This window comes from Marmota flaviventris, chromosome 8 (genome assembly GCF_047511675.1).
Source record: "Marmota flaviventris isolate mMarFla1 chromosome 8, mMarFla1.hap1, whole genome shotgun sequence".
Classification (NCBI taxonomy): Eukaryota; Metazoa; Chordata; class Mammalia; order Rodentia; family Sciuridae; genus Marmota; species Marmota flaviventris.
This window is the reverse complement of record NC_092505.1, coordinates 9,439,905-9,460,694: the sequence shown is the minus strand read 5'-3', so window position 1 is coordinate 9,460,694 and position 20,790 is coordinate 9,439,905. Positions and strand designations below refer to the sequence as shown.

General features: G+C 47.9%; 2 protein-coding genes across 2 annotated transcripts; both read left to right on the top strand.

Annotated features, from left to right (window-relative positions):
• The first annotated feature begins 276 nt into the window (after nucleotides 1-276).
• On the top strand, nucleotides 277-1,350 carry Kcne2 (potassium voltage-gated channel subfamily E regulatory subunit 2). Its single transcript, XM_027929146.3, has one exon. It carries the CDS (start codon nucleotides 284-286, stop codon nucleotides 653-655), a length of 372 nt encoding a protein of 123 aa, XP_027784947.2. The 5' UTR covers nucleotides 277-283; the 3' UTR covers nucleotides 656-1,350.
• A 2,117-nt stretch (nucleotides 1,351-3,467) lies between these two features.
• Smim11 (small integral membrane protein 11) lies at nucleotides 3,468-13,416 on the top strand. The gene is made up of 4 exons (XM_027929144.2): nucleotides 3,468-3,575; nucleotides 7,408-7,520; nucleotides 12,344-12,521; nucleotides 13,230-13,416. Exons 2-3 carry the CDS (start codon nucleotides 7,509-7,511, stop codon nucleotides 12,506-12,508), a joined length of 177 nt encoding a protein of 58 aa, XP_027784945.1. The 5' UTR covers nucleotides 3,468-3,575; nucleotides 7,408-7,508; the 3' UTR covers nucleotides 12,509-12,521; nucleotides 13,230-13,416.
• Nucleotides 13,417-20,790: the final 7,374 nt, after the last annotated feature.

The window sequence follows — 20,790 nt, the reverse complement described above, 5'->3', positions numbered from 1 at the left end:
ACCCTGGGCTTGTTAATGTGGCAAAATGCTGTATAAAAGCTGAAACCTGTTCATTCCGTGCCATTGTAGTTGACATGAAGTGATTATACTGCCTTTGATTTCTCTCTGGTTTATTAAAAGGCTGACTGTAACAAAACAAAACAAAACAAAAAAAAAGAAAAAAGAGGAGGAGAAAATATCACTCTCCCTCTGTATCCCTCCCTCCTCTCGAAAATGCTGAAAGGATCTGTTTCCTCAACCTCGTTCATCTATTTTATTATTTAAATCACAGCAGGAGGGAAGCATGCCTTCGTTACTCAATTTGACCCAGACGCTGGAAGATGTCTTCCGAAGGATTTTTATCACATACATGGACAACTGGCGCAGGAACACCACAGAGGAGCAGGCGGCACTCCAGGCCAAGGTGGATGCTGAGAACTTCTACTATGTCATCCTGTACCTCATGGTGATGATAGGAATGTTCTCCTTCATCGTTGTGGCCATCCTGGTGAGCACTGTGAAATCCAAGAGGCGAGAGCACTCCCAGGACCCCTACCACCAGTACATTGTGGAGGACTGGCAGGAAAAGTACAAGAGTCAAATTCTGCATCCAGAGGAATCAAAGGCCACCATCCATGAGAACGTGGGTGCAGCGGGGTTCAAAATGTCTCCTTGATAAGGCAGAAAGAGACAAAGCCAACCTCTGACATCCAGGTGTGAGGAGGTGCCTGCGCTCCCAAGCAGATCCAGATTGTCATTGTATAAAGAGATCGAGTTCCTCTCCCTGTTGAGACCTTTCATGGAGGTGATGTGCTGGCCAACTGAGATGGAAGACATTTCAATCTCAGTGACTTATGCTTGCCTATTGGAGTGACATTTTGAGCATTTTCTATGCAATATAAATGTCATTTAAATCAATGTCAATAGTAAGAATAAAGCCAAATTTCAAGCCAAGGACCTGGACAGGGGCAGTGGGAATAGAAAAGAGAGTTAGAAATCATTAAACCTTCTTTCTCATGAAATATTAGGCTGGATGTGAAAAATTCAATTGATAAATACCCCAGATGTATTATTCAGAAGCCAAGGTTCAAAATTGATCACTTGCTGACTGGACTGACATAGGAACACTCACTTATTAATTTATGAGTGCTGAGTCTGAAGGGATGAATAAACAGAACCAGGAGGTTACTTTACATTTATGGTTATCCTAGTATTTGACTTGTTGGAAGTCTGAAGACAGAACAAACATTGCAAAGGGCAAACAAACCATACCAGAGAAGTCAAACACTTAGGAAACTTATAGCTCAACAGAGATACATTTTTAAACTAATAGTTAATGTTTTGCAGAAAACAAACTTTTAAAAGTTCTCATTACTTAAGGAAAAAATAATAAAAAGTTGACATGTCTTCATAAACAACCTTATGCTTACTTGATTTTTATTTTCTTTTACTTATAATCACTTATTTTCAACTTATGTTTGAAGAGACTAAAGGTACAGGAAGAGGGCAAGTTGCCAATGTCAGGTTCAACATGCACAGCCGGATGGTGACTGCTTTGACTGCTGGTCAAAGGATACACAATTTCAGGTAAATAGGTGGAATATGTTCAAGAATCTACTGCATAGCCTGGGGACAGCAGTTAATAAACATACTGAGTAAACCTTAAGTGTCTGTTCTCACGATAGAAATGATAAGCATGTGAGATAATGCATATGGTAATTGGCTCGATTTAGTCATTCCACAATGTGCATATACTTTTAAACATTGTTATACATGACACATATGTACAATTTTATCTCTCAATTTAAAAGAAAATAAATATTTTGCACCTGTGATGTTTTAGGAAGTCAAACCTGGAAGGTACCTTGGAGATGGTTTTGTTCTTGCCAGGCTGCTCCATTTGCAGGTGAGGAATCTGCGGTGCTCTGAGATGAGATGCTGCCATTCACCAATTCCACTGGGCAATGTTTCCACTTGGGTTACTGCCTCAGCTCCTCTAAACAGGAGTTTAGAGATGAACGAGACTCCCTGAGCTGCAGGAGCACCCAGGAGAGAGGGAGTCAGACAGTTCATAGGAGATGAATCCACAACAATCCAACAAAGCCCAGAGGACAAAGCCCAAGCAGGGCAGGAGGGTAGTCCTAACTTGGGTTCATGTCTCCCTTCTCAGTGCAGCTGAGTAGGAAGTAAAGGGCAAGAGAGAACTGTGTGGGGCTTCAGGCCTCATCTCCTTCCCCCTCCTCAGCCAGGGCACAAGGATCCAGTAGGAACTCAACTCTTAAGGTATGAAGTTAAAAAAAAAAAAAAGAGCTCTTATTCGAAGTGTGGTTATATAACTCCTTGCATAAACTGCCTTAATCTGTTTTCTGTTGCTATCACAGAATATCTGAGACTGGGCATTATTTTGGCTTATGGTTCTGGAAGCTGGGACGCTGTGCATTTTCAAAATACCTGACACACACAACTTAGAGGAGGAGAGATTTATGATGGCTCACGGTTTCAGAGGGTTCAGTCCGTGGGGAGCAGGCTCCATTGCTGTGGGCCTGATCATGGCATAAGGGCGTGGTGCAGTAAAGATGTCAACTACTGGCAGGCAGAAGGGGGGGGGGAAGGGGCCAGGGATAAGAAAAAGTCCCCAAGACAATGACCCCAAGGACCCACTCCCCTCACCACCTCTTATTGGTCTATTCAATTATCAATGGATAAAACCATTGATGAGGTCAGAGCCCTCATGATCCAGTCACTTCCCCAAAGCCCCACCTCAGGACACTGCTGCATTGGGGGATCATGCCTTCAACACATGAGCCTCTGGGGGGAAAGTCGGATCCAAACCATAATAGAAGTCCCAAAGCCTGGCACCCGCATCTGGGCAGCTTCCGGGAGGGCTGCATGCGGCTTCAACTCCCAACTCGGCAGAAAGTGAAATAGCCCCATAGGAGCTGCCCAACACCAGAGGCGACCTCCTTACCTGCGCCCTGGGTAGCTAATTCGGTCCCATCTGAGCTAGAACAAACTCACTGCCGCAGATGGCATCAATCCCCTCATGAGGGCGGATTCCTCATGACCCAAGGGCCTCTTAAAACATCTCACCACTCCCAACACACTGGGACAGCCCCAAGGCAAGCTGTCGTGGGGACAAACCATATTCAAACCACAGCACCAACGACAAGACCTGCCCCTTACAGTTACAGATTCCGCTACACACAAAATACCCGTTTTCTGTAACAGACTTGCAACTGAGGCAGGAGTCTAGGGTTAAGAGTTGGCAAAGGTAAACAGAAGGCGCTACTCAATGGCAGAGAAAGGAGTGTTAGCAAGTCAGGCTCCTCCGAGCCATCTTTTTCCCTAGGCCCCAACCTTGGCCTAGAAAAACCGGAGGCCCTTGCTACCAATGAGGTCACCCTTCCAGTATCCAAACTGCCGCAACCCGACGGAGACCCGCTGCGCCTGCGCACGGAGCGCGCGGCGCCAGGTCATCTCGGGCCCACTGCGCCTGCGCGGAGCGGTGCGTTTCGGGACGTGTAGTTTCCCGGGCTGGGTCGCGCGAGTCCCGGTTTGTGTCCAGCCAGGGGCTGGGGACTCCGCCGCCGCGAACTGTAAGTGCGTGACATCCGGGGTAGCTGCAAGTTCCTCTTTGGGGACCCGGGATCTGGCGGCCAGCTCTGCGTTTGCGTTTGTCTCCGGATAAACGCCTGCGCCCGCTCCCCGGCTGGGGACCAGGAGGGTGACAGCAGCCCTGTCCCCACCCGCCCAGCGCGGATTGCGTGTTTAGGCTGGCACGCGGTCCCGCAGGCCCAGAGTTGGTTTGGTCAGAGGGCGTTGCGCTCCGGAGATCTGGGGACGGCTGTTCTGTGCAAGGGAGGGGGAAGCGATGACAGCCCTTGGCCCTTATCCCCGGGTCCTAGTGGACCAGGGGCGTGGAGAAAGGACTTAGCTTTGACCTCCGAGTTCCTGAGGAGGAGCTGATGCCCTGAGGGTCCTCTTACTCTCCCAATCTTGCCCCGGAGTTACAGGCACCAACCTCTCCCGCTAGAGCGTGGGGTTCGGGAAAGTAGAGGTGCAGACCCCCGCCCTCGTTCCTCAGCGGATCCCCAAAACAACATGTGGAGTCTGAGCACCCTACTGGGTCTGGTTTCCTGAGGTCAGGCCCCTGTACCGAGGAGAGAGGGCCTTCTCCAGACCTCCTCTTACTTCAAGTGACTGGGTGAAGAGCTAGGGCGAAAGTGACAGAAACTGGGGAAGGGGACAACTTCAGAAGTTAAAGGGCACTGCTGAGTGGTCAGCGGAGCCATTTACACATGGAGAAATAAACTGGCCCTTGAGCGTATTAGGGGTGCTGCCCAGAAAAGGGAGCTCGTGAACAAGACATTGTCTACACTGTTTTAATTGGCCTAGGAAAAATGAGTGAATAGTTTTTCATTTGTTTCTAGAAGAAACCTGGCCCAAGAAAAAATAAGGATGCTTTTACAGAAAGAAAATGGAAATATCTAAGCCGTTTGTTATTTTTGAGTTTTAAGCTGACTGGTGGAGGTGTCAAATTCCTTGCACACCATAGATTTTAGGCCCCACAAAACTGCCCCTGTTTTCGTGGCATTTTGCAGTCCAGCCGGCAGATGCCACTGCCCCTTGTTTCTAATATTGAATCAGGTGCACATATGATATTGGAGCAAACCTGTGGCTAATATTTTTAGCTTTCTTAGTCGTTCTCATTTGCAGAAGGCCTGCAAAGTGCTATGAAAATGGCTACTGGGCATGTCATTTAAGAGAGGTGGGGAAACTAGTGTTTCAGAGTCAATAGGTGGGACTGGGCAGGAGGACTGATGTGGGTGCTGTACCCTCTTTTCCTCCACTCTTACCTTACCCCTCCCACTAGTAATGCAAATCGACTTTGTTTCTTTGTTTCTTTCTTTTTTTGGTACCCAGGATTGAACCCAGGGGTGCTTAGCCACTGAGCTACATCCCCATCCCCCTTTTAATATTTTATTTAGAGACAAGGTCTCACTAAGTTGCTTTAGGGTCTCCTTAAATTGAGGCTGACTTTGAACTTGCAATCTTCCTGCCTCAGCCTCCCAAACTGCTGCGATTACAGACGTGAGCCACCGTGCCTGGCTGTTTCTTTCTTAAAGAGCTTGAATCTTATCAGTGTAGAAAGTTGAGGCAGCTGCCAGTATATTTTTGCAGTTAAGTACTTGATATCAGAGAGGATGGTGAATTGTGAGTTCCAGAATTACGGAATCATTCTTTGGGTTCTGACTTTGCAAATGAGAACTCTTTGGTTAATTTTTTTTTTTTTAACCTTTTTCAGAAGGTTAATGACTTACCCCAGGTCATATGCCTTGCCCCCAGGAATTGAGTCCAGAACTCTAGTTCTCCTTGTCCTCATTATTGTTCTTTATTCCAAGCCCTGCTGTCCTGCAGTGGCTGCATTTTACCCTCGATGCCACTTATTTGCATCTTCAGCTTGATATCCATTAGTGGGAGAGATTTATCATAGCAATAATGGTTGACATTGATTTAGTGCTTTCTACATGTTGAGCTTGGTGTTTAGTGTTTACAGTGCAATTTCTGAAGGAGAATTTACAGATGAGGAAGTCTAGGCTTAGAGAGGCTGAGTGTCTTGTCCAAGGTCAGTCTGCTAGTAAATATAACACATGTTCACCAGAAGGCCAGAACACCAAAGGTTCTTTTTCATTTATTTCCTCCTGAAAGCTTTAGGGATCTATTTATTGCCCTTGACCTTAGGAGTTGATACACTGCATACATCAATTCATGGAGTGTGGCAATTTGTGTGAAACAGCTACATTACTGTATTGTGTTTGTACACAACTCCCATCAAGCAGGAACTTTAAAAATTTAATTTAAAATAAAAATTTAAAATTTAAAAATAAAATTTAAAAGAACTTGAAATATTTGCTTTAGTACACAATACGGCTAATCCCTAAGATGACCAGAGATTGCTCAGAATGAAAATTCTAACAGCAGTTTATAACCTAGGAACACATTTCTCCAGGGCAGTCAAAGTCTGCTGCTACTTAGAGGCAAGTGAGTGGTTTCCACATGAAGGTAATGAACACCTTCCATCATATCGTTACCTTTAAACAGGTAGGGTTGAAATTCCTATTGTTAGCTTATCTGACTTTGCAAGTCACGGGAAAAACTTGCTTATCTTGTGCCAACAACTAGCTGGTTTTTCAAGCACTATAACCTTGGAAAGATGAGGTATGAACTTTTTAAAGCATCTTCCCCGAGGTTTGTCTTCTCTCCCTTCTGAAGGCCCGTGAAATTTTCTGTTGCTTTTCTTCATTCTTTTTGTCAGTACATTTAAAGAAAAGTGTCCCTGTAGATCTGGGGGTGTGGCTTAGTGTAGAACGCCGGTCTAGCTTGCTGAAGGCCCAGGATCCATCCCCAGCATGGCAAAAAACAAACAAACAAACAATCAGGACAAAAAGTGTCCCCATGGTTTTTGAGCGCAGAGCCTCAGGATAGCAGGTGGAGGCTCTGGAGCCAGACCTGACGGGTTCAAGTCTTAGGCCCACCCGGGAACCTTGGATGTGTTTCTTGAGCTTTGTTTCGTTGTCTGTAAAGTGGAGATAATGAACTGCACCTCATCGGGCACTTACAAACCCTACATGAACGACTTCATCTAAGTGATTTAACAGCCTGGCACACCAAAGTTAAGCTGTCGTTATTATGCAGGAAGTCATCAAATTTCAGAAAAAGAAGGGACTCAAGAGATCCTCTGGTTGGCACTTCCTTTTTTCGCTTATAGATGCCCCCGAGGCCCCAGAGTGTAGGGTCTTTATCCAGAGCTTACGTCTTCTGGCTCTTGGGGTATGTGTATTCTAAGAATAGTGGCCTCTGAGGGCCCAGCACAAGTCCAGTGTCCCTCCTTGTCACCTCCAGCTTCCCCTTCCAGCGAGTCTCCCTCATGCCTGACAGGGAATTTTCTATACGAATTGCTTTCTCAGGCAATTTTTTCTCTATCATTTATTCCCTTCCCTCCAATAATTCTTTGAAAACCAAGATGAGCTCAGTTAGTGCTCAGAGGACCTGAGAACAAAGGAATCCATCCCCAGCTTGTGTTCAGGGCAGGAATGGGGTGGAAGGACAGCTCTGGGGTGCAGGCTCTTAGGTCTACAGGTGAATGAGTCGGGGCTCATGTCCCTCAGGGGCCACGCTGCCTCTTCTGTTGGGAGCTGTGGAGAGCTGCTGAGGAGAGTATTGCTCAGGAAGAACCAGGCCTGGCTTAGCCCTCATGTCGCCCTTCTGCTTCCAACAGGCTCTGGGTGACCTTGTTCAGGACACTTAACCTGCCTCTGCACAGCTTACTCTATTTGCTCACATGACCCTCCACATAAGAGGCCCATCTTCCTTAAGTGGTCTGCCCTGGAAACTTCAAGTTGATCTGTTTCTTTTCTTCCCTGCCAGATCAGACCTTTGAACTCCCAGGACTTGACCTTTCAGCCCCCTCTCATGCACTTGTCTGGGGGAACTACACTGATCAGGAGTGAACTCAGAGTTGGCCCACCATGAACTTGAAGGTGAGACAGTTTTAAACATTTATGATATGCTTTTTTTTTTTCTCCCTTTTCTTTTCTTCTTGTATTAGTTGGCTTTTACTCACTATAACTAAATACCTGAGATAATTGACATAAGAAAAAAGGTTTATTAAGCTCATTCCAGTCCAAAATTGGGTGGCCCCATTTTTTGGGCCTGTGGTAGGGGTGCTGGATGGCAATGGTGGGAGCACACAGTGGAGAAAAGAAACAAAAAAGAGGAAGAGACTAGGCTTCCACCTAGGAAACGCCCCTAATGACCTAAAGACCTCCCACTAGTCCCCACCTCCCAAAGGGCCATGACACCTCCCAACTGTACCACCCTGGGAACCAAGCCTTAAACACAGGGACCTATGGAGGACAGTCACAACCAAACCATGGCACTCCTAACTGTAAAAATAAAGAGTAACAGTTCTGTAGAAGTAGATTAATGTAGGTGCTGGGGCTGTAACTCAGTGGTAGGGCACTTGCCTAGCATGTGTGAGGCACAGGGTTAGATCTCCAGCACCCCATAAAAGTAAATAAACAAAATAAAGGTATTATGCCCATCTATAACTAAAAATATTTTTTAAAAAGATTAATGTATGGGCTGGGGATGTGGCTCAAGCAGTAGCGCGCTCGCCTGGCATGCGTGCATTCGATCCTCAGCACCACATACAAACAAAGATGTTGTGTCCACTGAAAACTAAAAAATAAATATTAAAAATTCTCTCTCTCTCTCTCTCTCTCTCTCTCTCCTCTCTCTTTAAAAAAAAAAAAATATTAATGTAGCCAAAAGAGAGAGCATAGTCATACTTAATGCTTTAAGTTAAAACATAAATATACATTATTCCCAACCTCTGAAGGAAGGCCAGCCTTTCTTTTAATCCACTGACTTCAGGTCTGCCTCACTTTTCTTGCAAAACCATGCCTTAAAGCTTTGCCCACAACTTCACATTTTGGTGTCTTTAAAGTAGATGGGCTGGGCTGGACGTTTGTGTCCCCAGGCTTATTAGTTGCAACTCTAATCCCAATTTTACGGTACTAGGAGGTGGGGCCTGGGGGAGGGTGCTGTTAGGTCAGTGGGTAGAGCCATCATGGATGGGGTCAGTGCTCTCAGGAAAGGGTTCCCAGAGAGCTCCCCTCTCGCCCTCTTTCTGCCATGTGAGGATACAAGAGTCTGTAGTCTGCAACCCGGAAGGGGACCCTCATCCGGGCCCAGCAATGCCAAATCTTAGACTTCCATCCTCCAGAACACTGAGAAATGAATCCACTGTTTATAGCCAGCTATGGGACTTTGTTATAATAGCCCAAATTGTCCTAAGACAGTGGATTAAAATCTTATGGAGCAATCCACATACAAAATTGTTCCATGTTTTGTAATCCTCTTCCCTAATCTTGCAACAGCATTTTTTTTTTTCCCCCTAGTCAAACTTGAGTCTTTCAAAGCATTTGACTTAGTTTTCCTGGGGACAATCCTCTTTATAAGTCATAAATAAATTACCTACTGTAGCAGCTTGAACAGGCTGGGAGTAAACACAACTGACCCCTATAAAATGTTAGGTTAGCTGGTGGGAGCAGAAGTTCAAGGACAACCAGAGGGTGGCCTGCTGGCTGTCTGCATCAGTGGGCAGTGGGCAACAGCAGTGTCACAGAGGGAAAGGAAAATACCAGTTTACACCCCTGAAGCCAGGAAGGTGAGGAGGAGGTTAAGAAAGCAGCCGCTAAAATAAATGTTTAATGTAGCAGGATAAAGTCAAATAAAAATCATGCATCATCTCATTATCCAGACGTGGCTACTCTTAACAATTTTGGTGTATTTTTTTTTTTGCAGTATTTTCTTCCCTTATATTAAGTGTGGTGTGTATTTTCAAATGTAGGATCTTATGGTATGTAGCTTTTCATTTATTATAAGCACTTCTGTGTTCAGAATATCCAGTGGCAAGGAGAACTAGAAAGGTCTGGAAGCAGGATCAGGGAGCCAGGAGAATACAGGCCCCCGGTTCCCCCAGCAATGTGGGGCAGGGGGTGGGCGGTGGCCTGCAGGCCTGCTGAGGGCCTCTTGTCCAGGGAGAGCCTGGTTGAAGGTGCAGGAGGGTTTGTTTAGCATGCTTAGCTGGAGCTCCCAGTGGAGGGGGAGGAAGGAAAGTCGATGCAGTAAAGGATGATGGGAAAGGGTAGAAGCAGAGAGCATGGTGAGCTCACCCTCTGCAGTGGCTGAGTCAACAGGAAGAGAGTCAAAGAGTCGTGGTTAATGCTGCACGGCATGGGGCTCCACGTCCCCACATCTCAACCACCTTGAAACTGCAGGATTGTCCCCTCCGACCCCAGGGGCTTCTGATTGGGTAGGTCTGGATGGGCCTGAGAGTTTGCATTTAGCAAGTTCCCAGGTGATGCTGATATTGAGAGTCTAAGGCAACAGCATGGAGCTTTTCTCCTTAGTTATGAAGTGACATCAACCCTCGTGGCCACCAAGGCCAATCCTGCCTGCGACGAGGGGAGTCCTTTCCTGTGTCAGGAGTAGAATCTTCCCCGCCTTCCCAGCTCCAGGCAGTCTCAAGCATAAGGGCCCCCAGAGAGCAGCCACGAGTTTCAAACAGGCCCCTTCCTCCTAGTGTGACTCTCCTCAAACCCGGATTGCAGAGAGCCCAGGGAGGTGACGGGATTCTGCAACCCCAGTACACTGCGGTCTTCCTTACTGGCTCCGTGGGCCTTGGCTGGCAGCAGCAGTCTACACTGCCTGCATAATAGTAGCACGTGTGGCCTCGCTGTTTAAAAAGTTAACTATTCCTATGTCACAGGTATGGGGCTTTGTTTTTAAAAATTAACGTTGATCCAGGCCACACCAACAAGAGCCGTTTTCCCCGTAGAAGGTCTGCATGTTTTGAGAGATGAAAGCGGTTTGTTGGAAAGAAACCAGAAGAGGAGATTGAACTCAGTTGAAGCTTAGTGTCTGGGTTGGGGCAGGAAAGGGGGCCTGGAGCCCTTGCTTTAGCCCTTAGTGTCCTTGATCTTTGCGGCCCTCACCCTGTTTCCCTCTCAGGCCTGCAACTTCTGCCCCTTGACCCCTCCTCTCTACACCCCACAAAAAGAAAGTAAATACTGAAACCACTTACCTGGTCCTTTAGTTGGCATTTCCCCCTCGTGGGCTTTCTAACCTCTGCTGGAGCTGGGTTTTGGATTCAGGTCACAGAGACCCATGGGTTGTCACATGGACTCCAGGGGCTCATCCACAGAGATGTGGAAACCTGGATGCGAGGAACAGCACGAGTCGTGCCTCAGACAGCCTAGAACATTCTAACAAACACAAAAGCCTCATATCACAACATTAAACCTTCTCCTCCAGCTGGGTTCTATACATGGAGTCAGATCTTCACTCAGCAGGTGAACCTTCCAGGGCTAGCCCTGGGGCTGAGGGAGGAAGGCCTGGTAGCCAATCACCATTTCAAGCTGTTGATGTTTCCCAAGGTGAATGGAAGAGAAACTGCACTTCCCTCACCCTAGTGTTCTATGCTGTTGTCAGAGTCGTTGTTCAAAAGTGCACGTGTTGCGTCTTCTTTACTGTTAAAGGATTTAGTGGCTGAAGTCTTATTTACTGAGTTTTCCTTATTGAGTGTTTGGGTTCTCCCTGCCCCCATGAAATCCGTTATGTTCTTCTTCTGTGCCATTGCGACCTTCCTCAGGTCCATACATGGCTGGTTAAATAACCTCAGGGCTGTGGAGCCCAGTTGCCTTTTGTAAATATGGTAGCCAAGCCAGTGTTGATTCGCATAATTTAGTTATGAAGTTGATGGACGTGGGGAGAGCGTGCTCTGGAGAACCAGGGAGTGCGGGGATGAGGTTCGGAGCAGTCGGAGCGGGCCCTTCCTCACTGAATTCCCACGCTGTTGTCCAGCTCTTGGCTCAGGACCGTCTGTGTTCCCCATGAGGCTATAGTGAGGATGAAAGAAAAAGTCCCTGGGAGGCTCTTGGGGCCCAGGGAGTCCTTGCTCAATGGCAGGTGATGCTACATCTTCTAACCCTGAAATACACAGCCGAATCATAGACAGCTGAGATAATTTCCATTTCATTCATTCCATTTCATTGGAAGTCTGCAGTCAGAGGGAGGGAGATGACCAAGGGGTTGCAACGCTCTGTTCCGACTCCGGCTCCTGAGAAGGAGTCAGGCCCAAGGGTGGTTTTTACCCACTGGTTTTGGATCCACCTCAGGTAAACTATTAGAGGGAGGCTCACTACTCCCTGTAGCTGAACTCATCTTACTGGTATTACATATAATCAGTGGTGTTTGGCAATTTAACCTAATGATTTCATTGGGCTAAATTCTGCCTAGTCCTAGAAAGTAATGATTATTCAACAAAACATAATAAGTTTAATATTTTGAGTTTACTGTACTTTGTTTTACCCTTAAGTACTAGTGTTCATGAGTCCCCCAAATCAAGAGGAAATCGTAGTGTACCAAAGCTGGAGAATCCAGAGGAAGGACTGGTCCAGCTCACTCTGCAGGTGAAGACGCAGAAACTCAGGCAGGTCCTGTGACTGACCCAGGCTTTCAGCCTCCGGCTCCTTTTATTGGGCCAAGCTCTGCCTCATAAGTAGGAGCCTGGGTGATCAGCAAATCCCATGAAATCGAAAAGACTAGAGTTCTTATGTATGAGAAGAGAATGATGCAGGGCAGAGCCAACAGAGACAGGGACCATGTCTGCTTGGTCCCCAGCACCTAGCTTCATGCTCATGACATAATAGGTGCTGAGTAAGTACTTGTTGACCAAAGAAACACAACCGTGCATATCACTGATGGAACAATTAGAATGGTTTCTTTCTTCATTAAGGTTCTTGAACACGTGCCCCTGCTGCTGTATATCTTGGCAGCAAAGACACTGATTCTCTGCCTGGCATTTGCGGGAGTGAAAATATACCAAAGGAAAAGACTGGAAGCCAAACAGCAAAGTCTAGAGGCTGAAAAGAAGAAGCAATCAGAGAAGAAAGCTAACTGAAGGGAAACGGAAGGTACTTGGGCTCTGCAAATGCAAAATATCCAGTGGGTTGGGGAGGCCAATCAGTGGGTGTGATCCTGGCGAGAAGCCACATCCCTGGGTCTGAAGGACCGTGTGACGGCATGCAGCCCCTGTCCTAGAGTAGACCTGCTCCCTGAGGGACAGCGTGCAGAGGCTGACGCTGGGTCCGCTGGGTCCCTCTGCTGCTGAGCCACAGTGCACAGAGGATTCTTCTCCTCTAAAGCTGCAGTGATTCTTAGTGGGAGGAGCCTCAGGACTCTGAAACTCTGGAGCAGGTACCAGGGCCAGGAAAGAAGACACACTCACAGGTTGAAAAGGGTGAGGGAAGGCAGTTTTAGCTGAAATGTTATTGGTTGGGTTCATATTCCAGACAGAGTCATCCTTATATGAGTTAAGCTGAGGGTGGCAAGACTAGGTGTGAGAGATCAGGAAGCCTCTTCCCTCCCACCGACGTCTCCAAAGGTGACGAATCAGTGACACAGAGGCTGCTTGCACAGCCCTGCTCAGAACTGAGGGAATTTGCCCTCCCCAAGCCTGGCACTGTGTCCAAGACTGCAGCCTTGCTTTAATCCGAAGGGTTTTCAGAGGGAGGGAAGCTGGAGCCAGAGTGCATTCGCTAACAGATGAGCACAGCGCTGACACTGAGCGTCAACAGTGTCCCCTTCACCACGCCCTCTTCTCCCTGCCTCCTCCTTTCTAGGTTTTGCCATTTAGGTGTCAGCTTGGGTGGACTCCAGCAGAAGAAGAAGGAAGACTTAGTTACCAAGTGATGAGTCAGAAGATAAATTGCCAACCTCTACCTTTAACTTCAAATATTGTGAATTTTTATATGCTTTTGAAAGAATCGGTATTTTGTTACTAAAATAAAACACCTCTGTAAAAAAGGGCTTAGTCTTTGGAATAAGTTGGAGTGTGTGTGTGTCTTTCTCTCTCTCTCTCACATACACACACACACACACACACACACACACACCCATGTGCAAAGGAGTTTTGCAGCCCCCTCCTGTCGCGCCTCCCAGCTGTAGGTAGCGGGTCTTAGGTGCCTGTGCAGAGGCCTGGATCCTACAGGTGGCCCCTCTTGTGGGGATGGGATCCCAGGCGCAGGAAGCCCACCAGCTCCCCCCCAGGCCCTTCTGCCCTCCTGCACACCCCTACAAGTGTGGTTCATTTTGGTGGTTTTGGTGGGGTGGAGGGAGGCTTGTGCAGACCATCCAGGAGAGCTGGCCGCTGTGCTGACCCCTAGGGATCTCCGTGGGGAGGAGTTGCAGAGTGTGACCCATGGGCCATGCTGGGCACTGAGTCTCGGAAGAACTCACTCCCAGAGTCCTGTCATCAGAGAACAAGAGGGGCCCAGGGGTGTGCTTTGTCCTCTGTCCCTCACCCAGTTTGCCTGCTGGGATGAAGGGAGGGCCATCCCAGGAGACTCTCTGATTGGGAGAAGAGGACTGGCCAGCTTTTTCATTCAGCAGCTGACAGCCCTTCTCTTCTCCCAAGATAGCAGAATGGAGGGGTGTGAGGCCAGAGCCGTAAGCATGGGGGCTGCGTGGTCCCATTGCTGGTGGCTGCATGGGGACCGTGCATGAGTGTGTTAGCAGACACGTGCCCCACCTTGGCCCGGCTGGGTGGAACGTGAGAAGTTAAGGAATTACATCTTTCTTAAATTGGGCTGGGATTGCTGGATACTCCTAACCACTTCTGTGTGCAAAATGGACCCTGAGGCTACAAGCTGTAAATCTCAAAATAGTCAAAAAGTGACTCTCACTTAACCTGGTACCTCAGCCCTGGTAGGCAGCTGCTCCAGCCATCTTTGGGAGCCCTAGAGACGACCATTCTGACTAGCCTCCATGTCCTGGGGACCTGTGGGAGCATGACAGAGGAGCACAGGTGTGAGGCCCTTGGATTCCATGGTCTGCCAGACAGGACCCAGAAGTAGGGCCCTGGCCTCCCCTCCCACCCTGCTGCAACCAGGTGAAGGGTCTCACCCCCACTGGTCCAGAAGCCTGCTCCAGGCCTTGGCCTCTGCTTGCTGCCCACCCTGCAAGGCTTGGGCATTGCCCAGTCTCAGCATGCCTGGCCTCAGACCCAGACTCTGGGCACATTTCCTTCCATACATACCTACCCTGTGCCTCCTAAATCCAAGACACATTCTGGGAATCAAAATCAGTCTGGCCAGTAGGTATTCTTATTTGTTTTAAATACAGATGTCTTTCTAGGCTTTGAGATTTGAAGCTCAGCTTTGGAATTTGTGGAAGGTCTGTCCATTTTCTTGGAAAATTTAGTAGAAGATGACCTAAGGGTCAATGCTGACAGCAGCGGTGGCTTTTCTGTTAAGTGTTTTGGGTTGTGGTTTCTTTTTCAGTTACTTCCTATACACTCCTCTACCACTAGGGGGAGATGATCCGTCACTCATCAGAGTGAGTGATACTGCATTCCAAAATGAAGTCCGGAGACTCCGAGTTTGATATTAAATAATTGGTTGAATGCATGCATGCGTGGCTGGACACATGTAGGAAGATAAGTTGGTAAAGCCACAGCCTGGACCCCCATTGGGACCACAGCTATCCAGCAGCTCTCTGGACCATAAGTGAGAATGCATATGTAAAAAATAGACAACCGTCCCGGGCAGCTGAAAGATGTGCCAAAGAGCATAAACAAATCCATGTTCTCTGCCTCAGGAGGTCTCCAGGAGCCTTCATGCAGATCTCACCGATAACACACATCCCCTACACATCTATTTGATGTCCAAGCTTGCAACACATTAGAAGCAGAAAAGAAAAAAAGCAGTTGGCATCAGAAATGCCTTCAAGCAAGAAAGACAAGCGGCCAGGCCTGAGGACTCACTAACTCCATGTGCCAGACGGTGTGCCTGGGGAGCTCGTATTTCATTGCAAGAAACACCCAAATGGTCAAGGGGGGCGGTTCTTCCTGCCATGCCTGAGACATCTCTCCTTGGTGAAATCTCTCCTCTGTTCCAGAGTGAAGCCAGGCGAGGGACGTGGGAGAGTCTGGAAGGAAGAGAATAGAGGAGAGTTTCCTGGGCTGGTCCAGCCCCACCGCCTCAGATCCTGGGGGCGAGAGGCCAGGAATCTGTGGGTTGAGCATTCCCAGGTGATTCTCGGTGAGGCGCTCCTTGCCCCTCCTTTGAGATGGGTTCTTTAAGCTGTGGGCGGAGGGAGAGCTGGTAGCTGAGCTGGGTCCCTTGATTGGCAGGAGAGAGGAAGGGAGTGAGCCCAGCTCAGCCCTTCCTCCTCCCCCAGCTTTATTCACACCTGTTGCCTCAGGACAGATTCGCAGAGGGTGATGTCAGCATCGTCCAGAAAACCGAGGCTCAGAGAGGCTCGTGGCCCTCTCTAAAGCCCCTCAGCTGGTGGGAGGGAGGCAGAGACAGGATTTAGGCTTGTGGTTGTCCCTGCTGTGCTACTGGGTCTGGGTCATGTGAAAGGAGGACAGGTGAGAGTCGAGTCATAAAATCTTTGACAGATGGTACCAGTGACATGACAGGGACCAATTCCAGGCTGTGGTGACTGAGGTGAGGCAGTAATGGTGCAGCGTGTGCCTTGGTGAATCCGCGATGAGTCCCCACTGTCACTCTGTTCTTGGCTCCTGTGTCACCTCTGCCAGTAGCATCCTCCATGGCACCCCAGCAGCAGGTCCTGGGCTCCAAACCCTCTCTGCACTGACCGAGAGGAGCCGCCCCAACCTGGAGGGTCCAGGCTGATGTTCCTTGGTTCCCTGCCCTGGCATGCACTGCCAGGCACACAGAAGGCACTGGAAAATGTGATAAGCACATGGCTGGTCCCACCCTTTGGAACCAGAAGAGGGCAGGGAGCATGGCCAAGACCACTGGTCACCTCCATCAACACGCCCCCTCCCTAGGAATAATCATGAATTTTACCTGGCCATATGGCTCCAAAATGAAGGCTGCGTTTCAATCATGTTTAAGTATTGTGTTGAATCTTCCCGGAAGGCTCAAAAGGGACAGGTGAGCCCTCTCCTCCTTTCTGCTTCTCTGCTGCCTGGGATGCTAATGCAATGGCTTGTCCAGCAGCAACTTTGGACTCTGTAACTAGGTGATTCTGAGGCCTAGTTACAGATCTAGGTAATGGAGGGTAATGGAGACCTAGGTAAATCTAGGGTAATGGAGTAGAAATACAGGCTCTTGATGACCAGGGGTCCATCATGTCACCCCTGAACTGCCACATTGACACTGCTTATTTTTGGTGGTAATTGTGGGGTACCGATTGTGTCTTTGGGCTACTCAGAGTCCAGCCTAATCTCAGCTGGCACATGGTGTCAGTTCAAGATAGGTCCCAGGGCTTCCTGGTAGGAAGACTTGATTTCTGGTTCTGAGTTCCCATCACTGCTGGTGTGGATGTGTCTAGACGAATGAGTCACTGTCCCGACCTGGTTTTGTTTATATGTGTTTTTCTTTTTCTTAATGAGCTCAAGGATCACCATCCTGTCTCCTGTACATGGTCGGTGGTTGAACGGAATGAGGCCGAGGTAAAAGACAGTATGCATGTGGCAAAACCATCACACGTAGAAGGAATGTGTACTTCCTGGGTGGCAGCCTCGCCCCTTGGTTGGCCAGTGGGGCTCCGTCCATCCTGAATTCCCAGAGTTCATTTGCTCATGCATGCCTGGGCTTGTTCTGAGGATAGCTCTGTTTTCTAAAGCATCACCTCCTTCAGGTCTCCTTGGTGCATGCCAAGGGAGTAGGGATGTGGTCGTTGATGATGAGAAAGGCCAGAGAGGACAGGATGTTTCATCAGCCACCACTCAGAAGCATAGCGCCATTAACATCAGAGACTGGTCCAGGGGACTTGTCTACAGGTGTGCAGCTAAGCCCAGCGTGGCTATGTACTGTCACCCCCTGTTAATTTCATGCAATGCAGGAAATGTGGCAATTTCTAGAGATTCTGGGCTGGACTCACCAGCCGTACCAGAAGAAACCTCTTATTATTAATTCCCTAACCTATTGCAGATGGTCTTAAAAGAAATGCCAGGGAACAAAGTTTCCTTTGATCAAAGTATCTTAAGATGTGTCTACTCTTACATCCTGGTGATAAAAGAAAGCAAAAATTTTCCTCAGAATAAAAGGGAAATGAGGGCAGCTGCATTAGTCTAATTGTGGACACATTTGCTATGACCTCAGCCTGAACTGTATCGTTTTTTGAGCGCTCAGTATGTGGCAGACAATGCAGTGGCTTGGCACATATGACACTATTTTAAAGCCCTCAACCTATTTCACTAATGAGTTAATTGAGCCTCAGGGAAGTAAAGCAACTTGTCCAGAGGGTCATAGCTAATAAACTGCAAACTTGAGATCCCAACGAGGTCCATCCGATTCCCAGAGCACAACTTTCTGCTGGAAGTTTCCATGCTAACTACAAACCAACATTTCTTAATTATGAATGCAACCTTATGTAACTAAATTGCACATTGTAGGTGGCCCCTTTGATCTCTCTGTTTATACTGATGTCCTCTTTCCTCTGCTTGCTTTTCTAACGATTAAGCAAGGCCTCAAAGGAATGGAATTCTAAACCCATTTTATTAAATTGTTTTGGTTCTCAAACAAAAACAGCTCCTGTTGGTTTATCTTGTTCATCTGATAGCCTAAACACATGCAATTATTTTTCTCACTGCAAAATAATGTATCTTTCAAAGGTATTTTGCCTCCTCCTCAATTTTGCATGGAAATGCACTTTTGTTCTGATGTCCAGCTGGAGATGGTCATTTTGCCAGCTGATATCTGATGTGACAAGAAAATCTGGGCTTCAACAACCAAGCTCAGCCTGGTGGTTAGGAGCACGGGCTGGAGAATCTGACTGTCCTCGTGACTTGCCCATGTCTCTGTTTCCTCCCCTGAGAAGTGGGAGAGATGAGCACCACCTGGTGGGGTTGTCTTGAGGTTGGGATGAGTTTCTCCTTGGGAAGAGGCAGCTCTGGCCACGGACGAGCTCTGGATTGGAATCTTAGTCCTCTGAGAGGCAGCGAGCTACACAATCTCTGTGCCTCAGGTTTTCCTGCTGATAAAATTTACAGATAATAGTCATTCCTATATCTCTGGCTGCCTCAGTCTGGCTGGACACAAATAACCGAGCCGCCATAAAGCCTTGTAGGTTCAAACAGCAACTCTTTATTCCCCAACTCTCACCGGCACTGCACACACACTACTCGGGAACACACTCCTTCCACCGGGCTCCGCGTGCCCAATCTCCCTCCACCAGGCTGCGCACGCACACTCACTCTAGGAATCCCAGGAGAACTCAACGGGAATTCCAAAGTAGCGGGCGCCCGAGGCAGCAAGAGCCGCCCTATACCGCCCTATACCGGACAGTAAAGGTCTAATATACAATTGAATCAATCCAGCATCATCTTAATGGCTCACCTCTCAACCATTACTTCTGGCAAAGTGCCAGGGGCCATTCCGACTCGGCTGTGGCTCTCAACATCTGGCCATTGGGATCAAATGTAAACTCACTTAGTTAAATGAGTAACTGACTCACCCAGAGACGTGCAGGAATAGTGACAGGAGGTTTGGGAGCAGAATCCAATCTTCCTGTCAGGAAGCCCTCGCATCATACGTGTGTGATAAGTGTGGTGTTGAGGCAAAGCCCACTCATATCCCAAAACTCAGGCCACTTACATGTGGACCTGCACAGTGATAGCATGATGAAGTGACCAAGGAAGTCTGAATACTATTAACTTTCCCTCAAGGAATTTAAATCCTAAAACCTAAGTGACAGAGAAAAAGGCTATGCAAATACTCTGCAAAGAAGAGTTGTCTCGCCAGGCTAGTTGCCAAGGAGAAATGCAGAATTTCGTTAGCAGCAGGACTTGACTGAATAATGGTCCCCAAATGGATCCCAGTCCTAATTCCCAGAGCCAGGAGGATTACAGGGAAAAGGGTCCTTTTGTAGCCAGTCAAGTTAAGGATTTTAGGATGTGAAGATGATTTTGGACTATTCCTGTGGGCCCTAAATACAGAGATGAGAGTAAGAGGGAGGCAGAGGGAGATTTGCACAGAGGAGGAGAAGGTGGTAAGGCTACAAGGAACTCTGGTGGCCATCTGAGGCTGGAAGAAGCAGAGAACATGTCCCCCAAACTTCAGAGGGGTGATGCCCTGTTAATACCTTCATTTTAGCTCACTGGAATTGTTTTCTGACTTCTGGCCCCAGAACCCGGGGAGAGTAAATTCCCATTATTTTTAACCACCACATTTGTGGTAATTTGTTACAGCAGCCACAGCAAACTGATTCAGTGCCATTGGCCCCAAAGTAGCATCTGCAGCAACTCGGCTTCATAGTTCTGAGTGGCTGGCTCTTTGGGGTAAGCTGAACCCCCAGTTAAAATGCATACTAGGATTCCCTTCTCAACAACAAAAGCTGTACTAATTAGTTGCCAAAGAGCATCAAATGTCAATTTTCATCTGGTGAAGCCTTTCTGAATAATATCAGGAGGTTCAGGAGGGAACGCAGACAAGCAAAGAAAATGATGGTTTCTGCACTCTGCTGTCAGGAACCTGGTCTCACGAACTTCTACACAGTTCAGTCTTTCAGGAATTGAAGAGAAACTTTTCTAAGTTATTTCTAAATAGACTTAATTTTTTGAGCTGTATTTTAGGCTCACAGCAACACTGAGCAAAAAGCACAAAATTCCCATGTACCCCCACCTTTCTTATTATCCCACGTGAGTTACTTTTCACACACCTCAGGGTGATTACTTGTATTGTAAAATTACTGCTTGCACACACGTAAACAGGCGTGAATTTTATGATGCGTTTAATGGGGGTCAGGAATTTTTTTCTATAACTATAAAAATACAACCACAAATCCTTACAACCTACATTAGGGGTGGCCCCAAACTTGGATGTGGGGTTGTTATACCAATCAGGTGTCTCAGCTACAGGGTCCTGATGAAGTTCCATGGCAAACTCTAGTGACTCCCTGCTGGGGTTCTTGGAGTTGGATGGAGGGTTGGTTGGACAAATGGGTTCCACAGACCTCATTTATGGCACTTATTCACCCAAGTCCCACCTGACTCATCCCTGCCATCTCTTCCCAAGCCCCTTGTAGGGGCCACCAACTTGCCTCAGAGGGTCTGGATGGGGTTCCATATCCTCCAACGCCTCCCACTCACCCTCCACCTCCTTGCTGATGAGGACAGAGGGATAATAGGAAAGACAGCATCCTGCTTGGCCACCATTTGGACAATGTCTCTTGCAGATGACAAGGGGCTCCCTGGACATTGTTTTGGTG